Here is a 23,184-nt window from a genome sequence, read left to right on the forward strand (position 1 = left end):
TGAGTGCAGAGCCAGGAGTAACCCCTGAACATCATCAGGTGTAACCCAAAAAAGCCACAGAGAAAAAAAACAAGAAACAAAAAATAAGTCCTCATCATAATACCACTTAAGTCATTCTCTGAGCTTCTACAGAGCTCAGAGAATGACTGGGGACTTCTGTGCTATATTTTCACTTCATGAGTTCAGTGGGTCTCACTCATCTTCCTTGCTATGTTTGCTGTGCTCCTGCTGCGTTGAGGGGGCATCTCTGTAATTATGCCCCCCCCCAACCAGGGATTAGACGGGAGAATTGCTGTTTTCCTTCCCTGTCTATCTTCCTTTGACAGGAGGTCTGAGTGTGGAACTCCAATAGCACAGCAGGGAGGGCACTTGTCTTGCACATGGAAAATCTGGATTTGATCCTCAGTATCCCTATGGTCCCCCAGCACTGCCAGGAGTAATTCCTGAGTGCAGATTCAGGATTAACCCCTGAGCACCACCATTTGCCCCCCACCAAAAAAATTTTTTTTCTTTTAAAGGCCTCAGAGATGTCAGTACGAGAATAACTTCACCTGGGAGGGTGGGGAACAAGTATGTTTTTGTCTTTATTTGTATATGTATTATTTATTTAGGAATTGGGGACCCACGCTCAGTGCTGCTCAGGGCTTATTCCTGGCTGTGTGCTCAGGAGTGAGCCTTGGTGGTGCTCAGGGGACCATATGTGTGACAGGAACTCAAACTGGGGGTGGGAGGATGCACGGGAAGCCCATGACTGCTGTGCTGTCTCCGTCCTGTGCATTGTATTCAGAGGAGCTGCTCAGCCCGTTCTGTGAGCAGAGAGTGGAGATGAGAGAGAAGGGGAGGAGGGAGTGTGGAACATGGCTCCATCTCTGGAACCAGAGCTATGTGGATGAAGACAAAGGGCAAATGGCCCTTCAGCCCTGGGTCGCACCTCAGTCTCAGCCATGACAGTTTTCCCAAGCCTTTGCTCCAGTCAAGGGAACGCTGGTGAGCCATGGAGTGCCCATCCTGTTGGGGACGCTGGTCAGTCATGGGGCTCCCATTCTGCTGGGGCTGCCTGTAATCGCCGCTGGACCTTCTCCAAGTAGGGCTGCCCATCAACCATGGTGTGCCCATCCCACTGGGGACACCCGTCAGCACCGCTGGACCCTCTCTGGCATCCAGAACCAGAAGCTCATTCCCAGGGCTGAGTCTATCCCTGGGCTGTGTCCACAATGGAGGGGGCTGCTGCTCTGTGTAAGGGAGGGGGCATTGCCGGCTACTCCCTTACATCCCAGACTCCTGGCCAGAGGCCAGACCCCAGCCGACTAGTTCCTGTCCACCCAGAGGCAAAGGCTAATGGGCCTCTCCAGCCTCCTGGGGGAGGGAGGGGTTTCCCTCAGCTCTGGCTTCTTGGCCAGCAGAGCCCAGAACCAGCTTCCCCTACTCTGAATCCCTCAGCCCCATCTCCCACCTCCCACAAGTGCCCCCATCTTGAGGCCTCCAAGACGCTCTGAAGCCTGAGTCCTGGCACAGTGACCCCCGGCCAGGACTCGGGGGAACAGGGGTGCCAGAAGCCAAGCTCTAGGTGGAGGGGAGACTGACCCGCATAGACCTGAGCTCCCAAGGCTCCTCCATCCCAGGCCTGGGGGGCAGAGGAGCACTGTTACCCCCATTTAAGGATGAGGTGGTGGTGCAGGCCAAGTAGGAGCATGCCCCAAAACACAGCCCTGTGGCAAGAAAGTTGGGTCCCTCCAAGCTGTCCTGGGCGCCATGCGGGGTCCCTCCTGACTCCTGTCCTCCATCCACTTCCCATGGCCTCACTACTCATCCAGAAGCTTCTGGGTGCTGAAATGCCCCAGGCCTGCCCGCCATCTCTGCATCCAACCATGGGTCTGTTCATGTCAACAGGCCCTTTGTATGTTTGGGTTTTTTGAGTTGTTGGGGGTTTTGTTTTTTTTTTTTCTTTTTGGGTCACACCCAGCAATGCTCAGGGGTTACTCCTGGCTCTGAACTCAGGAATTACTAATTACTCCTGGCGGTGCTTGGGGGAACCATATGGGATGCCGGGGATTGAACCCGGGTCAGTCATGTGCAAGGCAAATGCCCTACCCACTGTACTATCGCTCCAGCCCCACCAACAGCCCTGTTGTAACAAGATGCTCAAAGGGCCATTTTCACAGCCTCTTTTCTGACCAGGGTCTGAAGCTGAGGACAAAGGGTGTAAAGTTTCTCTACGTGAGAGGCCTTGACCTGTCCTGAGACACACACTGGCCGTAACTCTATCCCTCACCTCGGGGAGAAGGGCTCAAGCATTCGAGATGGGACCACAGGGGCGCCCTTTTCCTCCAACTTCTCCTCAACCTACCCAGAAGCCTCTGAGAGGGTAGAAGCAGGCCTGAGGGTGACGCGGGGACTAGCGCCTGCCTCTCACCTCAGAACTGTGACGGCAGAAGGCTTTTGTCCCCAAGCAGAGAGGACATGGCTGAGAAAGAGGCTGGCCCGACTGATGCTGCACATTGCCTGGTCACCAGCCAGACATGGGCCTTCATGGATAGAGACTGACCTGCTGGACAAGGGAACCCAATTGAGAGTTTGCATGAAGAATCCTGGAGGAGGGGGGAGACAGATAAAGGGGAGGGTCTTGGGGCCTGAGTGATAGTCCAGTGGGGAGGGCACTTGCCCTGCACACAGCTGACCGGGGCTCAATCCCCAGCACCCCACAGAGTTCCCTGAGCACCACCAGAAGTGATCCTTGAGTGCAGAACCAGGAGGAAGCCCTGAGCATTTCCGGTGTGGCCCCAAAATGCAAAACCCTCTCCAAATAAATACTGAATTTCACACTGCACCTCTCACAGACCATGACAGTGAAAGCCTGCCCGGTGCTAGACACAGGCCCGAGGGCATCTCCACACCGCTCGGACACCCAGCCCCTCCAGAGCAGAGCTGAGCCCTCAGCACCCCCGAAGAAGCAACTTGGGGGTCCCTTCGGTGGGCACCTGCAACCTCAAGGTCCCGCCCCTCAGGCCTCTCAGTGATAAAGCCGCAGCGAACCTCACCGCCACTGCTCAGCCCACAGGGGGCGCTCTGAGGAGCTGGTCAGATGAAAGAGTTTCTTTATCAGCAGGGCAAGAGAAGAAAGAGGACTTCATCTCAGGCTGAGGCAGCCTGGTTGGGGTTATGAACAAAGGTCTCATAAGAGAAGATCTTATCCTCCCATGGGAAGCGAAAGGCACCTTTCCTGTGCTGAGCAGAGAGAACCACAGAGCCCGGTTAGCTACACCCGGTTGGGTTGCACCGTTAGCGGGTCAGCCACTGAGGCAGCCTGGGTTCAGCACAAGCGCCTCTGTTTGCAAACACTGCTTTCCTTTCCTTTCCTTTCCTTTCCTTTCCTTTCCTTTCCTTTCCTTTCCTTTCCTTTCCTTTCCTTTCCTCTTCTTTTCCTTTCCTCTTCTTTTCTTTTCTTTTGTGGTAACTGTCCTAAAACTTCTAGGTGCCCTGATCATTTTTTCTCCCCACTTTAATTTACTGTGCTTTATGACTAACTGTTTTGCGTTTATTTCCCTGTTTCTGTTTGTGATGAATGTCCATTTTCAAATCATCATGGTCTGTCTGAAAGGATGGTTGATATGAATTCTAGCTTCCTGATCTTATGGTGATGTTTTGTTTCATTGTTTTGGTTTGTGTTTTGGTTTGGGGCCACCCCAGGCAGTGCTCAGGGCTTACTCCTGAGTTTTTGTGCTCAGGAATCACTGCAAGAGACCCTATGCAGTGCCGTGAATTGAACCTGGGTGAGCTGCATGCAAGGCAAGCGCCTTACCCTGAATCTCTCCCTCAGTTCTATGGCGAAGATTCATCATCAGCGAGTGATCCATCTTGGAGGAAGTGATGGTTCTCTCTCTTCAGGCCTGCTCTCAAGGACTTGGTTTTTCTCTTTCCTGACTCAGAGCCACACTTGTTCTCCAGCTTCAAGATATCTGCAGTTCTGAGTTCTACATAAAAACCCCTTCCATCGGGCTGGAGATATAGTACAGTGATAGGCCAAGCCCCAGCACCCAATATGATCCGCTGAGCACTGTCAGAAGTAATTCCCAAGTGCAGGGCCAGGAGTCAACCCTGAGCATCACCGGGTGTGACCCAAATAAATAAATGCAATTTTAATAAAACCTTCCAGGGACAGAAAGAAAGGACAGCAGGGAAGTCACTTGCCTTGCACTTTCCAACACCCTTAAGAGTTTCCTAAGCCCTGCTAGGAGTTATCCCTGAGCAGAGAGCCAAGAATAACCCCTGATCTCTGCTGGGTGTGGCCCAAAAGCTAAACAACAACAACAAAACCCTTCCACAGGTATCCACTTTCTACCCCGGGTTTCTCCACACCCGCAAAGAATTCAACTGGCCTGAAATGCTCTTCCTGGAGACAGGCCCGGTTTCCACAGAACAATGGCCCAGCCTCCCAAGACCACCCTCCACTTCAGACAAGCTCCGGCTGCTCCCCTGGCTTCTAGCCAGTCAGCCCCAGGGTGGAACACCCCACCACTCTCGGCTCAGACTCTGATGTCAGCTCTAAGAGATGCTGGAACTGGGGCCAGAGCAATAGTACAGTGGGTAGGGCATTTGCCTTTCGCACAGCCAAGCAGGGTTCAATCCCCGGCATCCGATATGGTCGCCAAGCACCGCCAGGAGTAATTCCTGAGTACAGAGCCAGGAGTAACTCCTGAGCATCACTGGGTGTGACCCAAAAAAGCAAAAAAAAAAAAAAAAAATGAAAGGAAGAAAGAAAGAAAGAAAGAAAGAAAGAGATGTTATTAGTTTGAGCCTTTGTGTGCATATATGTATATATATATGTACACACACATATTTTTTAATCAAGATCAGTTGTCTTCTACCTTATACCCCATCAAATGTGGTGTGTTCCTCTTGGTACTTGATGCAGCGGCATAGATTATGAGATGTTGCGCAGCCACTTTTGTGGCTGTGTGCTCCTGCTCCGGTTTTTTAAACTGTCTATCTAGCCTCAAAGGCCTGTAAATCTGTAACCATGTAGGGGCTGGGCTTGCAGACCAATTGCTACAAGACAGTGCAATAGAGACCAGTATGGGAGAGAAGCAGGTCTGGAACATGAGATATCACAAAGGAGGTGGTGTGGGAGCTGATACGGGAGGCCGGATGGACTTTTCAGGAGGCGAAAGAGTGTGAACAAATCATGGCGGTATGAATTGTTAGTGCCTCCCTGATTTGTTGGAAAGATCCGGTACAAAGATCTGGAGATCTTGGTTTGGTCAGTCTTACCTGGGGTGGGGAAAGGGGAACAGTGCTCCTTTGTGCCAGCAGAGGGTGCTCGTGGCAAGTTGCAGCGACGCTGGTAGGACGGGAGATACTGAGCTCACCTCATCACTATGGAGTGCTTGGTTTTCCACTGGTCTCCCAAGGGTCCCGCAGTTCCTGCGATTTCTCTGCCTGTATGTCCAGGCGAAGCTTCCCCCAGCCGGGCCTTCTCTCTACTGTTTTTGGGTGTTAGTTTCACATTATGTTATTTTATATTCCACAAATGAGTGCAGTCATTCTATGTCAGTCCTTCTCTTTCTGACTCTTTTTTTCACTTAGCATGATATGCTCCATATCCATCCACTTATAAGCAAATATCATGACTTCATCTTTTCTAACAGCTGCATAGTATTCCCTTGTGTAGATGTACCAAAGTTTCTTTAACCAGTCATCTGTTCTTGGGCACTCGGGTTGTTTCCAGATTCTGGCTATTGTGAACAGTGTTGCAATAAACATACAAGTGCAGATGTCATTTCTACTGTGCTTTTTTGCATCCCTAGGATATATTCCCAGAAGTGGTATTGCTGGCTCATATGGAAGCTCAATTTCTAGTTTTTGGAGAAATGTCCATATTGTTTTCCAAAAAAGGCTGGACCAGTTGACATTTCCATCATCAACAATGAATGAGAGTCCCTTTCTCCCCACATCCGCCCCAGCACTGGTTGTTCTTGTTCTTTTTGATGTGTGCCAGTTTCTGTGATGCAAAATGACATCTCATTGTTGTTTTGATTTGCATCTTGCTGATGATTAGCGATGTAGAGCATTTTTATGTCTCTTTTGGCCATTTATAATTCTCTTTTGAGGAAGTTTCTGTCCATTTCTTCTTCCCATTTTTTGATGGGGTTGGTGTTTCTTTTCTTGTAAAGTTCTACCAGTGTCTTGTATATCCTGGATATTAACCCCTTATCTGATGGATATTGAGTAAATAATGTTTCTCATTCCCATGGGCTCTCTCTGTATTTTGGTCACTGTTTCTTTGGAGGTGCAGAAGCTTCTTGGTTTAATGTAGTCCCATTTTTTATCTTTGTTTTCAGTTGCTTGGTCAGTAATGTTTCATCCTTGAAGATGCCTTTGGCGCCAATATCATGGAGGTTCTGCCTACATTTTTTCCCATGTACCTTATGGATTTACGTCTGATATCCATTTTTATCTAATTTTTGTGCTTGGGAATAGACAGAGATCTGAGTTAATTTCTTTCTTTTTTTTTTTTTTTGCATTTAGCTGTCCAGTTTTCCCAGCACCACTTGTTGAAGAGGCTTTCCTTGTTCCACTTCATATTTCTTGCTCCTTTATCAAAGATTAAGTGATCATATACTTGAAAGTCTGTGTCAGAATATTCAACAATGTTCCATTGGTCTGCGGATCAGTTTCTAATCTGTTTTAATGACTACTGCTTTGTAGTACAGTTTGGAGTTGGGGAAGGTGATGCCACCCATCTTCTTTTCCCCAAGGATTGCTTTAGCTATTCATGGGGGTTTATTGCTCAATATGAATTTCAGGAGTGTTTTGTCTATTTCTTTGAAAAAATGTCAAGGGTATCCTTATAGGGACTGCATTGAATCTGTACAATGCTTTGGGGAGTATTGCCATTTTGACAATGTTAATCTCCCGATCCACGACAGGGATGTGTCTTTATTTCCTCGTGTCACTGAGGGCTCTCTTCACTGTGTGCTCATGCCATGGAGAGGCATTGTGGCTGCTCATTGCCCATAAGGGACTGAGGCCTGAAGGAAACCCCTGCTGGAGGATTTCCCCCACCCCAGAACATCCAGATACTAGACTTCAGAACTTAAATGGGGCTGGGGGAGGTTCCAAACAGGCCACACCAGAATCCATTCTTGAACTTTAAGCCATGGCACCCACTCTATTGGTCCAGTAGACACACCTGAGCCCAAGAGACTTGCTCAGCAGTTCCCTCACGCTTCTGGACCTCCATCCTGCTCTACTTGCTTGATCCCAAAGAGTAGGCAAGGGTCCTCCTCTGCCGTTGTTGAACATACCAACGCTGGGCTCTGCTGGGCCATCCTCGCCAGCAGATCAGGCCAGGCTAGTGATTTAACGACCAGCAGGGGGAGCCAGAACTCCAGCGATGGACCATCTCGGACCCCCGGAGTCGTCATCCTAGCTCACGTTAGCTCCAGAAGAGGTAGCAGGAAAGGGGGGGAGGCATATTTCTGTCCCAATTTGGGGAAAAGGGTTAGAAATACACACACACACATGCTCACTCATCTTTTTCTTTCATTTTTCTCTCTAGTCTCAGATTTGTTTTGGTTTTGGGTTTTTTTGGGGGTTTTTTTTTGTTTATTTTTTGGAGGGGGCTTGGGGTGAATCCTAATGCCAGGATTCATACCATTGTCACAGCAAAGGCAGGTGCCCTCCCTCCATCGACTCTCTGAGGTGAGCTCGCCTGCCACATTCAGTGATTTCCTGATCAGGTTCTGCCTCCTACCTCCTTGCACGTTCCTAATCTAACATCAAGGGTTGAGCTGTCTGCAAAGCCTCTTTTCAGAATGCAAAATAACAAGTCGCTGAAGCACCGGCCACAGAAATGACTCTGATCTGATCACATTCACCTCCCAGAGGAGCTGGCAGGGCTGGAGGGAGCTCAACCGGCCGAGTATGTGCTTTGCATGCAGAAGGCCAGGGTTCAAGCTCTGGCTCTGTGTGGTCCTGAAGCACCTCTGGTAGGTTGAGGGGAACCCCAGCACGGGGCTGAAAGTAGCTCCTGAATATTGTCAGGTATGCCCACCCCCACCTCCCAAAGAAAGGATTCACAGGCTGTGAAAATGTATTTATGAGTGTATTTGCCACAGAAGAGTGTGTTTGGAAGAAGAGGAGGAGGAGGAGGAGGAGGAGGAGGAAGAGGAGGAGGAGAAAGGAAGAAAGGGTACCCAGCCAGAACTGTGTCCAACACGGGGACATTAGCAAGCACGAAACATCTGGGAGGAAGGGCGTGTGGCTATTAAAACAGAAAGGATGTGTTTGTAGGAATGTTTGGGAAGATCAGAAAAGCTTATGGGATGGGACATGCATTAGAGTTTGACACCATCCCGTAGCTCACTTCTTTTTTTTCCCCCATTTTGTTTTGTGACCACACACAGCGATGCACAGGGGTTACTCCTGCCTCTCCACTCAGGAATTACTTCTGGCAGGCTCAGGGGACCGTGTGGGATGCTGGAATCAAACCCAAGTTGGACAGGTGCAAGGCGAACACCCTCTCCACTGTGCTATCTCTCCAGCCCTGAAGTTCATTTTGTGGGCAAACTTGCGTTCCCTCTTCTAAGCTTCCAAGGGCCCTCGATGAGAATTTGATTGTTCTTTTGTTTACAAGAATGATTATGGTACCTGTTTCCTATATTCCAGTATCCTAGCATATTATGTGATTCGGGAATGCCAAAATATTCACAGATTTTTGTTGCTAGAGGAACAATAATTCAGATTTTTTTAAAATCTGAAAACAGTTTCATTTGTATATATGAATATATGAGATATATGTATATATGAGACATATCAAAGAACTATAGACTACATTAAAATTTTCCAGGGGCTAGAGCAATAATACAACAGGTAGGGCATTTGCCTTGCACATAACCAAGTCGGGTTCAATTACCAGCATCCCATATGGTCCTCAGGGCACTGCCATAAATGATTCTTGAGTTTAGAGTCAGAAGTAACCCCTGAGCACTGCCAGTTGTGACCCCAAAACTTAAAAAAAAAAAAGATTTAAAAACATCAACAAATGCTTCCCCTACATAGAGCCTGGATTCAATCCACAGCAAACACACAGAAAAAAAATTAATTAGCAAATAAACAAATATTGTGGAAATCAAAAGAGAAGATAGGAGAAGGCAACAAAAGTTTCAAAGTGAAATTGTAGGAGCCAGAGAGATGTCACTGGGGGTGAGGGTGGGCCACACAGACACACATATATACACACAGAGAGGCACACACAGACCCATACACACAGACACACACACACAGATACACACAGACACAGACATACATATATACACACACAGACACACACACACAGACATATACATAAACACACAGATGCATACACATGCATGTATACACACACAGACACATACACACATACATACACACACACACACACACAGAGGCCTGACTTTGAGCCCCAGCACCTCTGGTCCCCCAAACACCTTGGAGAGCACCCCCTGACTACTCATTCTATGTCACACCCCATAAACAAAAGTAAAGTAAAGTAAAGTAAAACAACAGAAAATACAGCTTAATAGTTAAAACAAAACAAAAAAAAAGCTTGCCTTCACTGGGGCAGGGAGGAGAAGCAGGAAATCAAAAACACCTTAGAGTTATAAAACAAGAAATGGGGTTATTTGAAGATGGAATCAGCTGCCCCACACCCACAGCCCAGGCGCAAGCCAGAGTGTTTCCAGATGCTGCAAACAACCACAGAAATGAGCCTCAGTTCAAGCTGGGAGCTGCTTGCTTTTTTTTTTTTTTCTTTTTCCGGATTTGGACCACACCCAGCTGTGTTCAGCTTCTGCAGGGATGGGACCAGGGCTCAGGGTCTGCAGGAACGGGACCAGGCTTCTCACAGGCAAAGCTCACACTCAGGCTGTTCAGCAACTCTCCACCCTGAAGACAACTTTTGAAGTAAACTGTTTTAGCTATTTCATTTTAAAAAAAAAAATTTCCCTTGGGTGGGGAAAAAAACAAATTTTGTGTCCCCTAAATACGGTGCTTCTCAGGCCCCGAAATGCCAGGGTTACCCAAAGAGCCTGGGACGAGGGGGCTCAGGCACCTTTAGGGGGCCGGGGCGTGTGCTTCAGGCGTGTGCTTCACCCTGCACTTTCTCTCCACTTCTTATCAGTCTTTTTAAGACTTTTTTTTTAATTATCATTTTATCTTTTTTTTCCCAGTTGTAGTTAAATCTTTCCGATTTTTATTAGTATTTAGGTCAGAACAACTGGGCCAGGGCAGCTCCCCGAGCTCTTAACAGGGGGCCCCGGGCCAAAATGAATAAAAAAGCTTGAGCCAGGCTTCCCTGGGCCTCAAGCAGGAGAAATTCGTATACCAATGGGCACTTACTTGGCCGCCTTGGCTGGGCTGGAGCCGTCCTTATTTCCTGAGTTTTGCATGCTACGGTTTTGAAAATACCATTCCTTTAACTAATAGTGCTTGCTTTTTTTTTTTTTTTTAACTTGCTTATTTTCCCCTTCCCTTTTGTTGATGTTGAGGGCTAGAGGTCATTCACACACTCTTCAAGGCCTGCATATTCCAGTCGAGATGCTCAGCCTTTACCTCTGCAGATTTCAACAAACAGCAACATCCGGGTCACACTTGGCATGGAGGCTGGTGCAAGGAACCAAACTCAAGGCCTTGTGCCTGCCAGAAGGGGCTCGACCACTTCCCCAGTCTCTAGAAATTCCTGTCTCTTGTTTATCTTTGATGTTCTTTATACCATGTTCTGGGCATGTTTTTCATTTTCTTCCTCCTAGATTACATAGCTTTGTGGGAGCAGACAAGACATTTCCCTCTACCCACTGGGTTCTTCTGGGGCTGATGGAGCCATCAAATTAGTAGCAGATGGACTTAGGAGAACAGAACAAACATTATTATATACATATGGAGGGTCTGCACAAACATTTTAGATTCAGGGTCTCCCAAGTTCAAGGGGTGGAATAAGATGGAAAAGGGGAAGGGTAGGGCTTACACATGCGGTAAAGACCAAACCTGTACCATCATGTGCTTGCTTTGGTGTTGGGAGCCTGTGCTAGTTAATATTAAGGAAGTTCTTCTCGGGGCTAGAGTGATAGTACAGTGGGTAGGGCGTTTGCCTTGCACGTGGCCGACCCGGGCTCAATTCCCAGCATCCCATATGGTTCCCTGAGCACTGCCAGGACTAATTTCTAAGTGCAAAGCCAGGAGTAACCCCTGTGCATCAACCGGGTGTGACCCAGAAAGAAAAAAAGAAAGAAAGAAAGAAAGAAAGAAAGAAAGAAAGAAAGAAAGAAAGAAAGAAAGGAAGGAAGGAAAAATAAAGAAAGTTCTCATCCTGGGGATGTGTTGTCTAAAGGCTGGTTTATAGAAACCATTGTCTTGGGGTTATACATTCTAAGTAAGGGCTGACTTTCTTGTTTTTCTAGTGGGCACTTTCCTTGTTCTGGTGGCAGAACATGTTGCTAAGGTGTATCAATATATAACCAAGGAAAATATCATTGAAACTATGTAATTATAGAAAACATCATTGACGTCTGGAAGCTCAGGACATTCTAAACTTATGTATCCTGAACATTCCTGTATATTTTTCCAACGTCTGTTTCCCTCTAGAGACCTATAAAAGTCTGTTGCTTGTTCAATAAAGACACTGCGTGAGCATTGTTTGTCTGACCCTCCTTACCCAGTGGCCCTTCTCCCTCCACCTCGGGGACCCTGTTCGACTTGGCCGCGCAGGTCACGGCACTGTGCCTTATTGATTGGAGAGAAAGGGTATTTCTTGTAAAAATCCCAATTCTGGGTAAGTAAGGGAGTAGGGAAAAGTTTCTCAAGAACCTGCCAGGGCAGAGAGGGCTAAAGGACAAGCCTGTGCTCGGCCTCAGGAGGCCCAGGTTTGCTCCTGCTGAGAACAACTGGGCCAGGGCAGCCCCCGAGCCCCTAGCTGGGGGTCCCAGGCCAAAAACAAATTAAAAAGCTTGAGCCAGGCCTCACTGAGCCTCAAGCAAGAGTTAATCCACACCAAATGGGCACTTACTCCCTGCACTTGCCTGGCGGGAGCCGTTCTGAGATTGGCACGCTGCAGTTCCACAGATGTTTACAGAGAATGTAACGAAAAGTCTGACCTCTGGCACCTGGGAGGTGACCTCCCTCGTCTTTCCCCCTGCTGCTGGGAGCTCAGTTCCAGCAGGCCTCTGGTAAGGGTCACAGTGAGGGGGCCCCGGGGGCCAGGAGGTCAGAGCAGCACACTGTGGCCTGCGGTGGGATGCAGTGGGCAGCTGTTCAGAGTCCAGGGGGGCTGGTGGCAGGGTTGGGAGCCAGACACCCCAAACTCTTCCCCACACCCCTCACAACCTCCCTCGCTTTACCCCATGACCTCTCTCACTCTTCACCCCAACACCCCTCCTCACTCTACCCCCATGGGCACCCAGGTCCAGGCAGAACCCACTTCAGGCTTCCCGGAAGTAGAAACATCTGTCTCTGTCCTGAGCGTCCTCTGCTGATTGTCCAGGAGTAACCAGGGACAGTGGGCACACACACTGCCACACACGTACACACACACACACACACACACACACACACACATACACACACTGCCACACATGAATAAAGGCACATATTCATACTCACACAAAGGCACAACCTTGTTCCACCCCCGCTTTTCTCTCTCCCCAGAGAACAACACATAGGACAAGCATCCTAGCCAAGGGCTCCCCTGCATTAATGTAGGGTGGGCTGGAAAGTTGCCACCTGTAAGTCAAGGCTCCCAGAAGACTGAATTGTGGAGGATGGAGGGGCAGACCGGTCCCCACAGAACAGAAGAGAAAGAGCAGAGAGACCAATGACGCAGTCAGCACGGAGATGCAGGAAACCAGGAGAAATCAGCTGGGGATCTGTCCTCTTGGTACCTAGCACTCAACAGGTCTGGGATTTCTGTTTGTTTGTTTTGAGGGCCACCCCTGATGGTGTTCAAGGATCACTCCTGGCGACGCTCAGGAACTGTATGAAATGCTGGGAATGAAATCAGTCAGCTACATGCAAGGCAAGTGCCTTAAACCCTGCGCTAACTCTACAGCCCCCAAATAATGCTCTTGGGGTTCTTTGTTTATTTTGGTTTTGTTTATGGGCCAATCTGGCTGCACTCTGGGCTAACAACTGGTTCTATGCTCAGGGATCACTCCTGGCTGGACTCCAAAGACCATCTGGGGTGCCTAACCCAGATCAAACCTGGGTCAGCTGCGGCCAACTCAAGCACCCTACCCACTATACTATCTCTCCAGTCCAAATAACACTATTTAACCAAATTCCTGGGGCTGGAGCGATAGCACCGTGGGTAAGGCATTTGCATTCCCAGCATTCCATATGGTTTGCATATGGTTTGCATTCCCCGCATTCCATATGGTTCCTCAAGCACCACCAGGAGTGATTCCTGAGTGCATGAGCCAGGAGTAACCCCTGAGCATCGCCGTGTGTGACCCAAAAAGAAAAAAAAAAAGAACCAAATTACTTTATTTTTCTTAAAAGCTCTAGGAGCTGGAGAGATAGGACAGCAAGGAGGGCATTTGCCTTGGACACCACCGACCCGGGTTCCATCCCTGGCACTAAATATAGTTCCCAGAACACTTACAGGAGTAATTCCTAAGAGAAGAGCCAGGAGTAACCCCTGAACATTGCCGGGTGTGAACCAAAAGTAACACCACTAACAAAAAAGCTCTATGTTCTGCACGTTCACATAGGGGGCTGGAGTAATAGCACAGCGGTAGGGCGTTTGCATTGCGTGCCGCCGGCCTGGCCAAGCCAGGTTCATCCCTCCGCCCCTCTCAGAGAGCCCTGCAACCTACTGAGAGTATCTTGCCCACACGGCAAGGCCTGGCAAGCTACCCGTGAGGTATTCGATATGCCAAACACGGTAACAACAAGTCTCACAATGGAGACGTTCCTGGGCCCACTTCAGCAACTCGATGAACAATGGGAAGACAGTGCTGTAGTGCCATGGTTCTGTACATTCACATTTACATGCATTCCTCGCCTGCAGCATCCTCTCTCCTCCTCCAAGGGGCGTCCTCCTCCCTCCCAGGTCAGCGCCCAGCGCCCACAGCTGGTCCTCTCGCTGGTCCTCTGAGCTGCCCCTGGCCCTGGCAGGGTCAGGCTGGCTGAGGGGTGTTTCTGGCAGAGAATTGGCCGGTGCGGTCTCCACACTGAACTGTGTTCTTTGTGTTCATGCTGTTTTCATCGTACACAGTGGGATAGGCTGAACGGTACATTCTCCCATCCCAGCCTCCGTCCTGCATGCTCTGCAGCAAACTTTTTTTTTCATTTCTAGTTTGAGTTACTCTGGTGATTACTTCCACAGTTGAAGACGTTTATTCCCCTAGTTACGCCACCTGCCCTGCTGGGTTAGTGTCATTTGAGCAGATAGAGTAACCATGGGACTTTCCTTTAAAAAAAAAAGAAGAAGCAGAGCCAGAGTGGTAATACATCAGGCAGGGCATTTGCTTTGCCTGCGGCTGAACCTGGTTCGGTCCCTGGCACCCTGTATAGTCCTCTGAGCACCAGCGGGAGTAATTCCTGAGTGCAGAGCCAGAAGTAACTGCCCCTCCACTCCTGGCCAAGCATTGCCAGGTGTGACCCACTACCAAAAAAGCCCCCCCAGAAAAACCCAAATCAGCTGAGGGTTGGAGCGATAGTACAGCGGGTAGAGCCTTTGCATCTGCACAGGGCTGACCCAAGTTTGATCACAGTACCACCAGGTGTGGCCCCAAAACAAACAAACAAATAATTGAAATAAAGATTTCATTCTACCCTGTGTAAACTCTACCTATACAAAGGTTGTTTTTTTTTAATTCCCCACCCTCTGTTTTATTGATATATATTAACACATTGTACTGCACTAAGAGCTTTTGTTTGTTTTTGCTTTGGGGCAGGGGTAGGGGGGCAGGCGTGCCCAGTGGGGCTTGAGGGCAGCACACGGTGCCAGGGATCCAATGCCAGGCCTCACACTTGTGCTGGGAGCGACCCCTGAGCATGCAGCCAGGAGTAGCCCCACAGCACAGCCAGGTGTGAGCCGAAAACAAAAGAAGACACAGGTAGGGCTCTTGTCTTATACACAGTTGACCAAGGTTCGATCCCCCAGCACGTAAGGGAAAGGTCCCCCCCCCAAGCCCCACAAGGAATGATCCAACAGAGTAAAAAAAACCTGAGTACCAGCACGGTTAGGTGTGTCCCCTGCCCCCCCAATAAAAAGCCCAGGCAACATTGCTTTAATAACAGTGACTCTATAACAATGCGATGGTCTGGATCCTCTTTGTCCTGACCAGAGCTCCTGGGAGAGACAGCTCAGGCTCTGGCTCCCTCTGTGGAGGAAGACCCCAGAGGCAACACAGGCGTGCTCGGGCAGCTCTAGCAGCTGCTTCCAGAACATTCCTGAGACCAGTCACAGCCGCAGAGGCTGATGCACAGGGAGGGGCGGCCTCGTGGGCACCCTCAGACCTGGCAGCCCAGCCCAGGGCAAAGTCCCCTCACCCTGAAGGCCCACTTCCTGCTCTGGGGGCTGCAGTGGGGATGGATCCCGGCAGGAGTGCAGATGCTTGAAGCACTGGGAGATGAGGAGGGCGAGAAGCATGCAGTGAGAGGCCCCCAGTAGGTTTCCAACCCAGAGCCACAGTTCCAGTCTAGAGGCCTCCTCAGGGGGCAGCATCACTTTTGTGAGGTGGCATGGGGGTGAGGGAGTTGACTGGAAGGGGTACTAAGAGAGGAAAGGCTTGCTGGACACCCACTGGGCAACAGCCAGTACCTCCCCCAGACCCCTCGTGCTAGCCGTCCTGTCCCCAGCACAGCCAACAGACATAGGGGGCTTTGCCTGCCATCATCTGTCCCAGGCTTTAGATTTTGTGCCAAGGTGCCAGGGAGACGGGCACTGCCTTCAGGAATGGGGTGCAGCACAGGGCCCCCCCTCTTACATGCAACACCCCCACAACCCAACAAACCCCTCATGGCCTTGGGGCCTTGCCTGCTCCCCTGTGGTGTTTGGCCTCTCCAGCCCCTCCAGCCCCCGAGGCCAGGCACCACTCAGCTGGGATGCGGGCTTTCCTGTCTGCCTTTGTGCCTGGAGCCCTTCCCGAATGTCAATGGTTTCGCAATAAAACTGGGCAAGGACAGGAAGGCATTTCATCTGCGCTGGGGAGGACAGAGAGTACCAAAGCAGGACAGGACCCAAGGGAAGGCTCCGGGCAGACAGACAGGCCAGGTCAGTCCTCAGCCCAGCAGAGGGGCCCCCAAGCATGGCCAGCGGTCACACCTGAGCATACCAGGTGTGGCCCTGAAATCATATGAAAAATTGGTGCCGGGGGCTGAAGCAATAGCACAGCCGGTAGGGCGTTTGCCTTGCACACGGCCGACCTGGGTTTGATTCCCAGCATCCCATATGGTCCCCTGAGCACCGCCAGGAATAATTCCTGAGCACAGAGCCAGGAGTAACCCCTGAGCATCCCAAGGTGTGACCCCCAAAAAAAAATATAGAGCCAGTGCAGACGGGGGGGGGGGGGGGCGGGGAGGGAATCATTGGGGAACCTTATTTATGAAAACCACCCACCTCTGGCTGAAATGGATGAGGGGCCAAGACTCCCATCTCCCCACACCTAAAGAGTCCACATACTCTCGTAACTCGAAATCCACTGGATCCCCCAGACTGGAGGAAACTTTTCAATATGCTGTGCCCTGAGGATGTGCAGGATACCAGGAAAAGCCAACTCATTTGATGCTAATGCGGGATGTGACTCGTTATTACAGCATTGGAAGTAATCAAGCTTGGACTATTCAAATTAAATATGCATCTGCCTCTCAGCCCAGCAGCTCACTCCTGGGACTAAAGCAATGAAAGTACTGGTACTTAGGAGAGTTCAAACAAAGATGTGTGTTCAGCAATATTATTCTTATTATTGCTTGTCCTGAAAGAGATTCAAACAGGAAATAGCCGTCCTCAGGGAAACTTGAATGGGTTGGGTAATTGCTGTGCCTACATACTGTGGAATAATATACAGCCGTTCCAAAGGGGAATGTAGATCTCTGCCAGTGACTGAGTGGACTTGTCATGATATATTGGTACATGGAGAAAAAAAAATGTGGGATAATGCTGGACAAGATCTGAGGGTTAAAAGTAGGTAAAGGGATATTCTTGATAACCTTTCAGTATCAATATTGCAAACCACCATGCCCAAAAGAGAGAAAGAAGAGAGAGAGAGAGAGAGAGAGAGAAGAAAAGCACCTGCCATAGAGGCAGGCAGGGGGTGGGGGGTGATGGGAGGGAACCTGGGGACACTGGTGCTGGGAAATGTACACTAGTGGAGAGATGGGTGTTGGAACACTGTATGACTGAAATTCAATCATAAACAGCTTTGTAAGGGTCTATCTCACAGTGATTCAATTAAAAAGTTAAATAACTAGGGGCTGGAGCAATAGCACAGCAGGTAGGGCATTTGCCTTGCACGTGGCCAACCCGGGTTCGATTCCCAGCATCCCATATGGTTCCCTGAGCACTGCCAGGAGTGATTCCTGAGTGCAGAGCCAGGAGTAACCCTGTGCATCACCAGGTGTGACCCAAAAAGCACTGTAGCACTGTAGCACTGTCCTCCTGTTGCTCATCAATTTGCTCAAGCGGGCCCAGGAACATCTCCATTGTGAGACTTGTTGTTACTGTTTTTGGCATATTGAATATATCACGGGTAGCTTGCTAGACTTTGCCCTTCGGGCAGGATACTCTCAATAGCTTGCCAGGCTCTCTGAAAGGAGTGGAGGAATCGAACCCGGGTCGGCCAGGCTAACCTCACTCGGCATGATAATACCCAGATCCATGCACTTAGCTGCAAACTGCAAGGTTCCTTCTTTTTTAGAGCCAAGTAGTATTCCAGTGTGTATGTGTGTGTGTGTATCTCCACAATTTTTTGGACACTAGGTTCCTTCTAGTTCTGACTCTTCTAAACAGTGCTGCAAAGAACAGAGGAGTGCAAGTGTCTTTTTAAAAAAAGGTTAAATCACTAAACAAAATTACATCAAACCAAAAAAAAATAATGTAGAATGAGAGACATTCATATCATGATTCCATTGTAGAAAGCAGTTATGGTAAGCATCTCTTGTGTGTGGGAGAGACAGAATAAGAGACAGACAGACCGACAGAGCGTGAAAGAGACTTGCCACACTGCTGTATTCTTAAAGAAGTTCCCTGGAAGAAGCCATTTCAGTCTATTGACAATGGCTTGTGAGTGTCAGGCAACTGAACTACAGTGAGTTTCTCAGAGCTGCAGCAAGAACCCCAGACATCTGGGAATGAGACAATAGTCACTTGCGTGGTCAGCAACTCAGACCCAGGCAAAGAAAGCTTTTCTTCCCAGGCAGAAGCAGGGACAATCGCTCCCTGCCAGGTGGAGGAGATGGAGGAGAAGTCCCAGGAGGCTGGGAACTCCTTCGGGTATTTCCGCTTCAGATGAAGGCTTATAGCTAGAGATGCCTCTGGAATCCAAGAGACCAGGTCCTCTCTGCGCCCTGATATTTGTGTTCCAGAGGGTGGCATTAAGAGCCGGGGTATGAGGCTTGCCCAGGAGACCTCTCTGGAGGAGGGCACTGTGGTACCCATACTTTGGGGACTGTAGGAACGTCATTTTTTTTCCTTGTCTATCTCCTCTGAATGTTTTGTCCTCTGCTTGAACCTGGCCCAAGACTGATCTTCTGGTCTGCTGGTCACCGGCTGTCACTTGGTGCACGCTCTGTGCATGATTAAAACTTTTAGGAGGAAAATGTGAAGAAGGAACCAAAGCCTTCAGGATGAAGTAAGACTCACAAACTAGAGAGAAGGAGCTGGCCAGCTGGGGTCCTGCTCTCTGTCCTGCTGACCCCAGCTGAACCGCTCACTTGCCTTCCTGGTGAACCAGGGGCTTGGTTGATCTCATTGACATAAATCCTGGGTCTGTAGTACAGAGTCAAATAAAATCCTGCCCAACTCACAAGCACAATGCGGATGAAAGCAGCATGTCAAAACAAAAGCGCTATACAAAGGCGGGTGGCATTCTTCCTGGCGATGTCAGACATGCTTGGCAGAGAACAAAGAGGTGCCTGAGTGAGTCAGCCTCACGGCCCCTCTCTGGGCACACCCAGCTTACAGAAATGTGGCTGTTCCTGCTTCTCAGTCGGAGGGTGAAAGGTGGCAAGGGTGGGGGGAAGGAGCCTCAGCTAGGGGGGCTGGGGGAGCAGAGCCCGGACAACCCTACAGACCTCAGCAAAGGGACAGGGTGAAGCTCCCAGCTAGGGTCCGGCACCACGGGGCGAGTACCCAGGGTCTACTTGGTTTTAGAGCAGCCAGAGACATAGATGAGGGGGATGACCAGCCCATGCCCCATCACAGCCAAGCTCCCGTCCAACTGCTGTGCCCACCAGATGCCATTCATATCCCCCCTCGCCTCTCCCGCCCCCCGGAAAAAAACTCAAGAGTTACAGCAAGAAAAATGTGTTCTCTCTGGTTCTGTGCTCCTTTTGGTCTTTGTTCCATGTTCCCCTCCACTCCAGTTTCAGAAGCTAAAGGCTACTTGTAGTAGGTAAACAGAAGATCCAGCCCAAAAGCTCAGGGTCCATGCCTGCCTCAACCGACGGAGCCTTCTGGAAGCAAAGGGTTTCAGTGGACAGAAATCACTAATCCCCTTCGCTCCAGAGGGGTGCTGTTGGTTGGTTGGCTGGTTGGTGATTTTGGTTTGGGGCACACCTGACAGTGCGCAGGGCTCACTCCTGGCTCTAAGCTCAAGGATCACTCCTGGTAGGGCTTGAGAGAACCTGCAGTTCTCAGGTGGACCCTGCAAGGCAAATGATCCTCACCTATTCACCACCCTAGCTTTCCAGCACCTGCGAAGGTCTTTGGGATCCTTAAAAGCCAAGGTGGGGAGGGGCGGGGTCAGATTCTGTTTCCTTGCAAGCTCCTTTCTCAGAAGCAATGTCTCAGCTGAGGCCACACTGCCCTGGGGACCAACTTCTGGGACCCAAAGATCCCCATTTGCTGCCCTGCCCAGGAACCCATCATCCTAGGAAGGCCCCCCTGGTGGCCCAGGTTGGTGGGGGGGCTGTGGTCCCACAGGGTCAACACTCCCCAGAGGTTTCAGGAACCAAAGCCACTCACTGTCTGCCCTCCCGGGGGCGCTCGCTCCATGCCCCAAGCTGCTGGCCACAGCAGGATTAAGAAAGTACTTTTCCACTTTCCCTGGGCTGTAGCAGAGGACACGGTCCGGGAGTCAGGCCTGGCGCCAGAGGGGGAGGAGACTCCTTCGGGAAGGCGGGGTCCAGCTTCTGGGGGACTTTTCCATCAGCCCCACCCCATCCAGGAAGAAGGGCTTCATTCTACCAAGCTGGGCCCCTGGGGAAGTGGAGAGGTGAGTTTAGAGGAGGAGCACGTGGGCTCAGGACTGGGGTGTGGGGGGGGGGGGAGGGGGAGGCCCTTGGCAAAGCTCTAGATGCCCTGGAAGGAGTGATGGAGCCTGGCAGGACCATGGCAATCAGCAACAACACTCAGAGCCCCAGTTTACCCACTGGTCCCCCCCTCCCCATCAAAACAAAAACCACTAATGCAAGCAGTGAATTCAGACAATAATTCAGAAATTAGTCATCTTCCTCACTGTCCGTGGGCAGCCAGGTCTGCTGCAATGGAATAACTGGGGTGAGTCACTGCAGAGACTTCGGGGAAGGGCTGGAAGCTGCACGCGGTACAGCCCCAGGACCCCCGGCCACCCCACTGTGAGAGCCCATGAGTCACATGCTTGGGCCGCTGCCAACTCCTCAGACTTTCTTCCACAAAAGGAACGGAGTTCCAGAGTGTGTCCCACCTCCGCCGGGGGCGGACCACACAGGCGCCCAGTCATGGGGTGTCCTCTGTGTTCTCAGAACTGCCCAGGGCCTGGGTGTGGCTCCACGAGAGAGACACGCATGCCTGGCACCTGAAGGTCCTGGTGCTGAGGAAAATTACCCAAAACCCTCTCCTGAAAGACCAGCACTGCCCTGGGCCTTCTGGCCCTGCTCCCCTCACCACACCCAGAGCAAAACACATCCCCAGGGACCCCGTTTAGAAGGTCACACAGAGCCTGACTCAGTCAGTGTTTCCTTCTCCAGACCTGTTCCAGAGCCTTCTCCCCTAAGGCTTTCCTTACAAAGGGTTGGTGCTCGAAGGTTTGGTTCTCAGTCCAGAGAGCCAGAACAGGGGTGAGGTGCTTGCCTTGCATGCAGCTGACCCCGGTCCCATCCCCAGCAAAGGGCCCCCTGAAACTCACCAGGAGTGATTCCTGAGCACAGAGCCAGGAGTAAGCCCTAAGCACTGCCAGACTTGACCCAACCTCCCATTCCCCAGGAAAGAAAATAGTCGTTGTCTATAATCAAACAAAGCTAGAAAGGATGGTCCAGGTAGTAATATTTATCCCTGAAAAATAAGTCCTAAGAGGACCAGAGAGATAGGACAGTGGCCTTGCATGAGGCTGACTCTAGTTCAATCCCTGGTACCCCATGTGGTCCCCTGAGCCGCACCAGGAGTGATCCCTGAGCACAGTGTTAGGAGTAAGCCCTGAGCACCACCGGGTGTGGCCCAACTCCCCACGCCCAAAATAAAAGTTTTAGAGCTGTGGGAGCAACTTTTCTAACCCACCTAAATGCACCCACTGTCTTGCAGGCTCTCCCCCTCCCCCAGTTCTGGGGCTTGGCAAGTCCCGGGGTCACCTGTCAGGTTGTGTGCAGGTGGTTCTGAGAGCTGGGGCTCAGAGCGGGAAACCGGAGTCAAAGGAAGCCAGGACACTCAGGCGGATTGGAGACACAGAGGTTTATTGTACAAACATCTGCCCGGCCCGGCCCGGCAGCCCACCTTCCCGCACACTCAGCCCTTGAGCACGTCGTTGTAGATCATGGCCAGGGCCCCCAGGAACGTGACGTACTCCTGGAAGTTGACCACCTGGTCCTTATTCCGGTCCAGGTCGTCCATCAGCTTGGTGATCTCAGAATCTTGCAGCTTCTGTGGGTTGGGGAGGGAGATCCTGGCTCAGAGTTGGGAGTGACCGTCCCCAGCAGCCAGCCCTCCCACAGAGGGCCTGCCATCCTGTGACCACCTGCCTCCCCCTCCCTCAGGGACAGCGTCACATCTAAGGGTTCCCTGTCCCAGCCCTGCAGAGTGACCCAAGCAGAAGTGGGGTGAGCACCAAGCACCCCCGAGGGGCAGAGGGTGAGGGCAGGGTAAAGGCCTCACCGCCCCGATGGTCAGCTCCTTCTGGATCAGCTCCTTCAGCTCCTTCTTGCTCAGGGTGTTCTTGTCACCCTCCTTGCCTGAGTACTTGTGGAAGATGGCCACCAGGAGGCCAATGGCCTGGTCCAGAGGGCACGCCATACTGAGGGCTGGGCTTAAAGCTGCAGGGACAGGAACTGGTCAGGGGCAGCAGAAACACCCTTCATCCGAATGTACCCTGAGACCCTCCCCTCTCCTGCCTTTCCTCAGCCCCAGGGCACAGGGGGCAGTGGGTGACACTCTTTGGAGGGGAGGGAGAAGGGGGGCTCCAGGGCAGAGATGGGGCCTGGGACCTATGGAGCCCCGGCAGACTGCTGTCCACAAGGGTCCCCTGAGAAGTTGGGGAGAGGGAGGTGCACGGGACTCCGGGGCCCCACCCAGGGCACACCCACCGCACCCCAAAGGAGCGCACTTGGGGAGCCAGTACTCACCACTGCAGGCAGAGAGGGAGCAGCGGGCAGAGGCGGCCGCGGGGCGCCTTATAGGACCGGACACCCGCCCCGCCCCGCGCCGCGCCCGCCCGGCCCCGGCCCCGGCGCCGCCCGCCCGCGCCCCGCGCCCCGCGCCCCGCGCCGCTTCCGGGAGGGCCCCAGGGAGGACCGCGGGAGGGGCGCTCCGGAACCCTGGGGGGGCGGGGGAGGCCGGCCCTCCCGCTCCCCAAAACGCTCGCCCCGCACCGGCAGTAGCGACAGCCACAGCGCAGGGCCCTCAGCTAGGGAGGGGCGGGGTGGGTAGCGGCACGGCAGGCGGCTGACGCCGCGTCCTTAGCCCTGGGACTCCCAGCCTGGGTGCGGGAAGCCTGCGCTGTGTGCGAGTGTGCACGTGTGTCCCGGTGAGTGTGTCGGGGGTGTGCGGGTGCATCTGTGTGTGCACGCGTGCATAAGTGACTG

The 23,184-nt window shown here is 51.4% G+C and overlaps 2 protein-coding genes across 2 annotated transcripts in view; one reads left to right on the forward strand and one right to left on the reverse strand.

The window, feature by feature from the left end:
• FMO5 (flavin containing dimethylaniline monoxygenase 5) overlaps window positions 1-23,184 on the forward strand; it is a 241,443-nt gene that overhangs the window by 92,432 nt on the left and 125,827 nt on the right. The gene's annotated exons all lie outside the window — the stretch shown is intronic.
• Window positions 21,846-22,791, reverse strand: S100A6 (S100 calcium binding protein A6). Its single transcript, XM_056123855.1, has 3 exons — window positions 22,726-22,791; window positions 22,259-22,416; window positions 21,846-22,027 (listed from the first exon to the last, which is right to left on the reverse strand). The coding sequence occupies exons 2-3, from the start codon at window positions 22,394-22,396 to the stop codon at window positions 21,893-21,895; spliced, it is 273 nt and encodes a 90-aa protein (XP_055979830.1). The 5' UTR covers window positions 22,397-22,416; window positions 22,726-22,791; the 3' UTR covers window positions 21,846-21,892.

The sequence above is a fragment of the Sorex fumeus genome, unplaced genomic scaffold, assembly GCF_029834395.1.
Source record: "Sorex fumeus unplaced genomic scaffold, SorFum_2.1 ptg000047l, whole genome shotgun sequence".
Lineage (NCBI taxonomy): Eukaryota > Metazoa > Chordata > Mammalia > Eulipotyphla > Soricidae > Sorex > Sorex fumeus.

What these genes read in the sequence shown, in the direction of transcription:
- S100A6 (XM_056123855.1), bottom strand. Translation starts at nt 22,396, where the DNA reads ATGGCGTGCCCTCTGGACCAGGCCATTGGCCTCCTGGTGGCCATCTTC. An exon ending in AGGAGCTGACCATCGGGGCG is followed by an intron (nt 22,028 to 22,258) that starts GTGAGGCCTTTA and finishes CCCAACCCACAG; the next exon opens with AAGCTGCAAGATTCTGAGAT.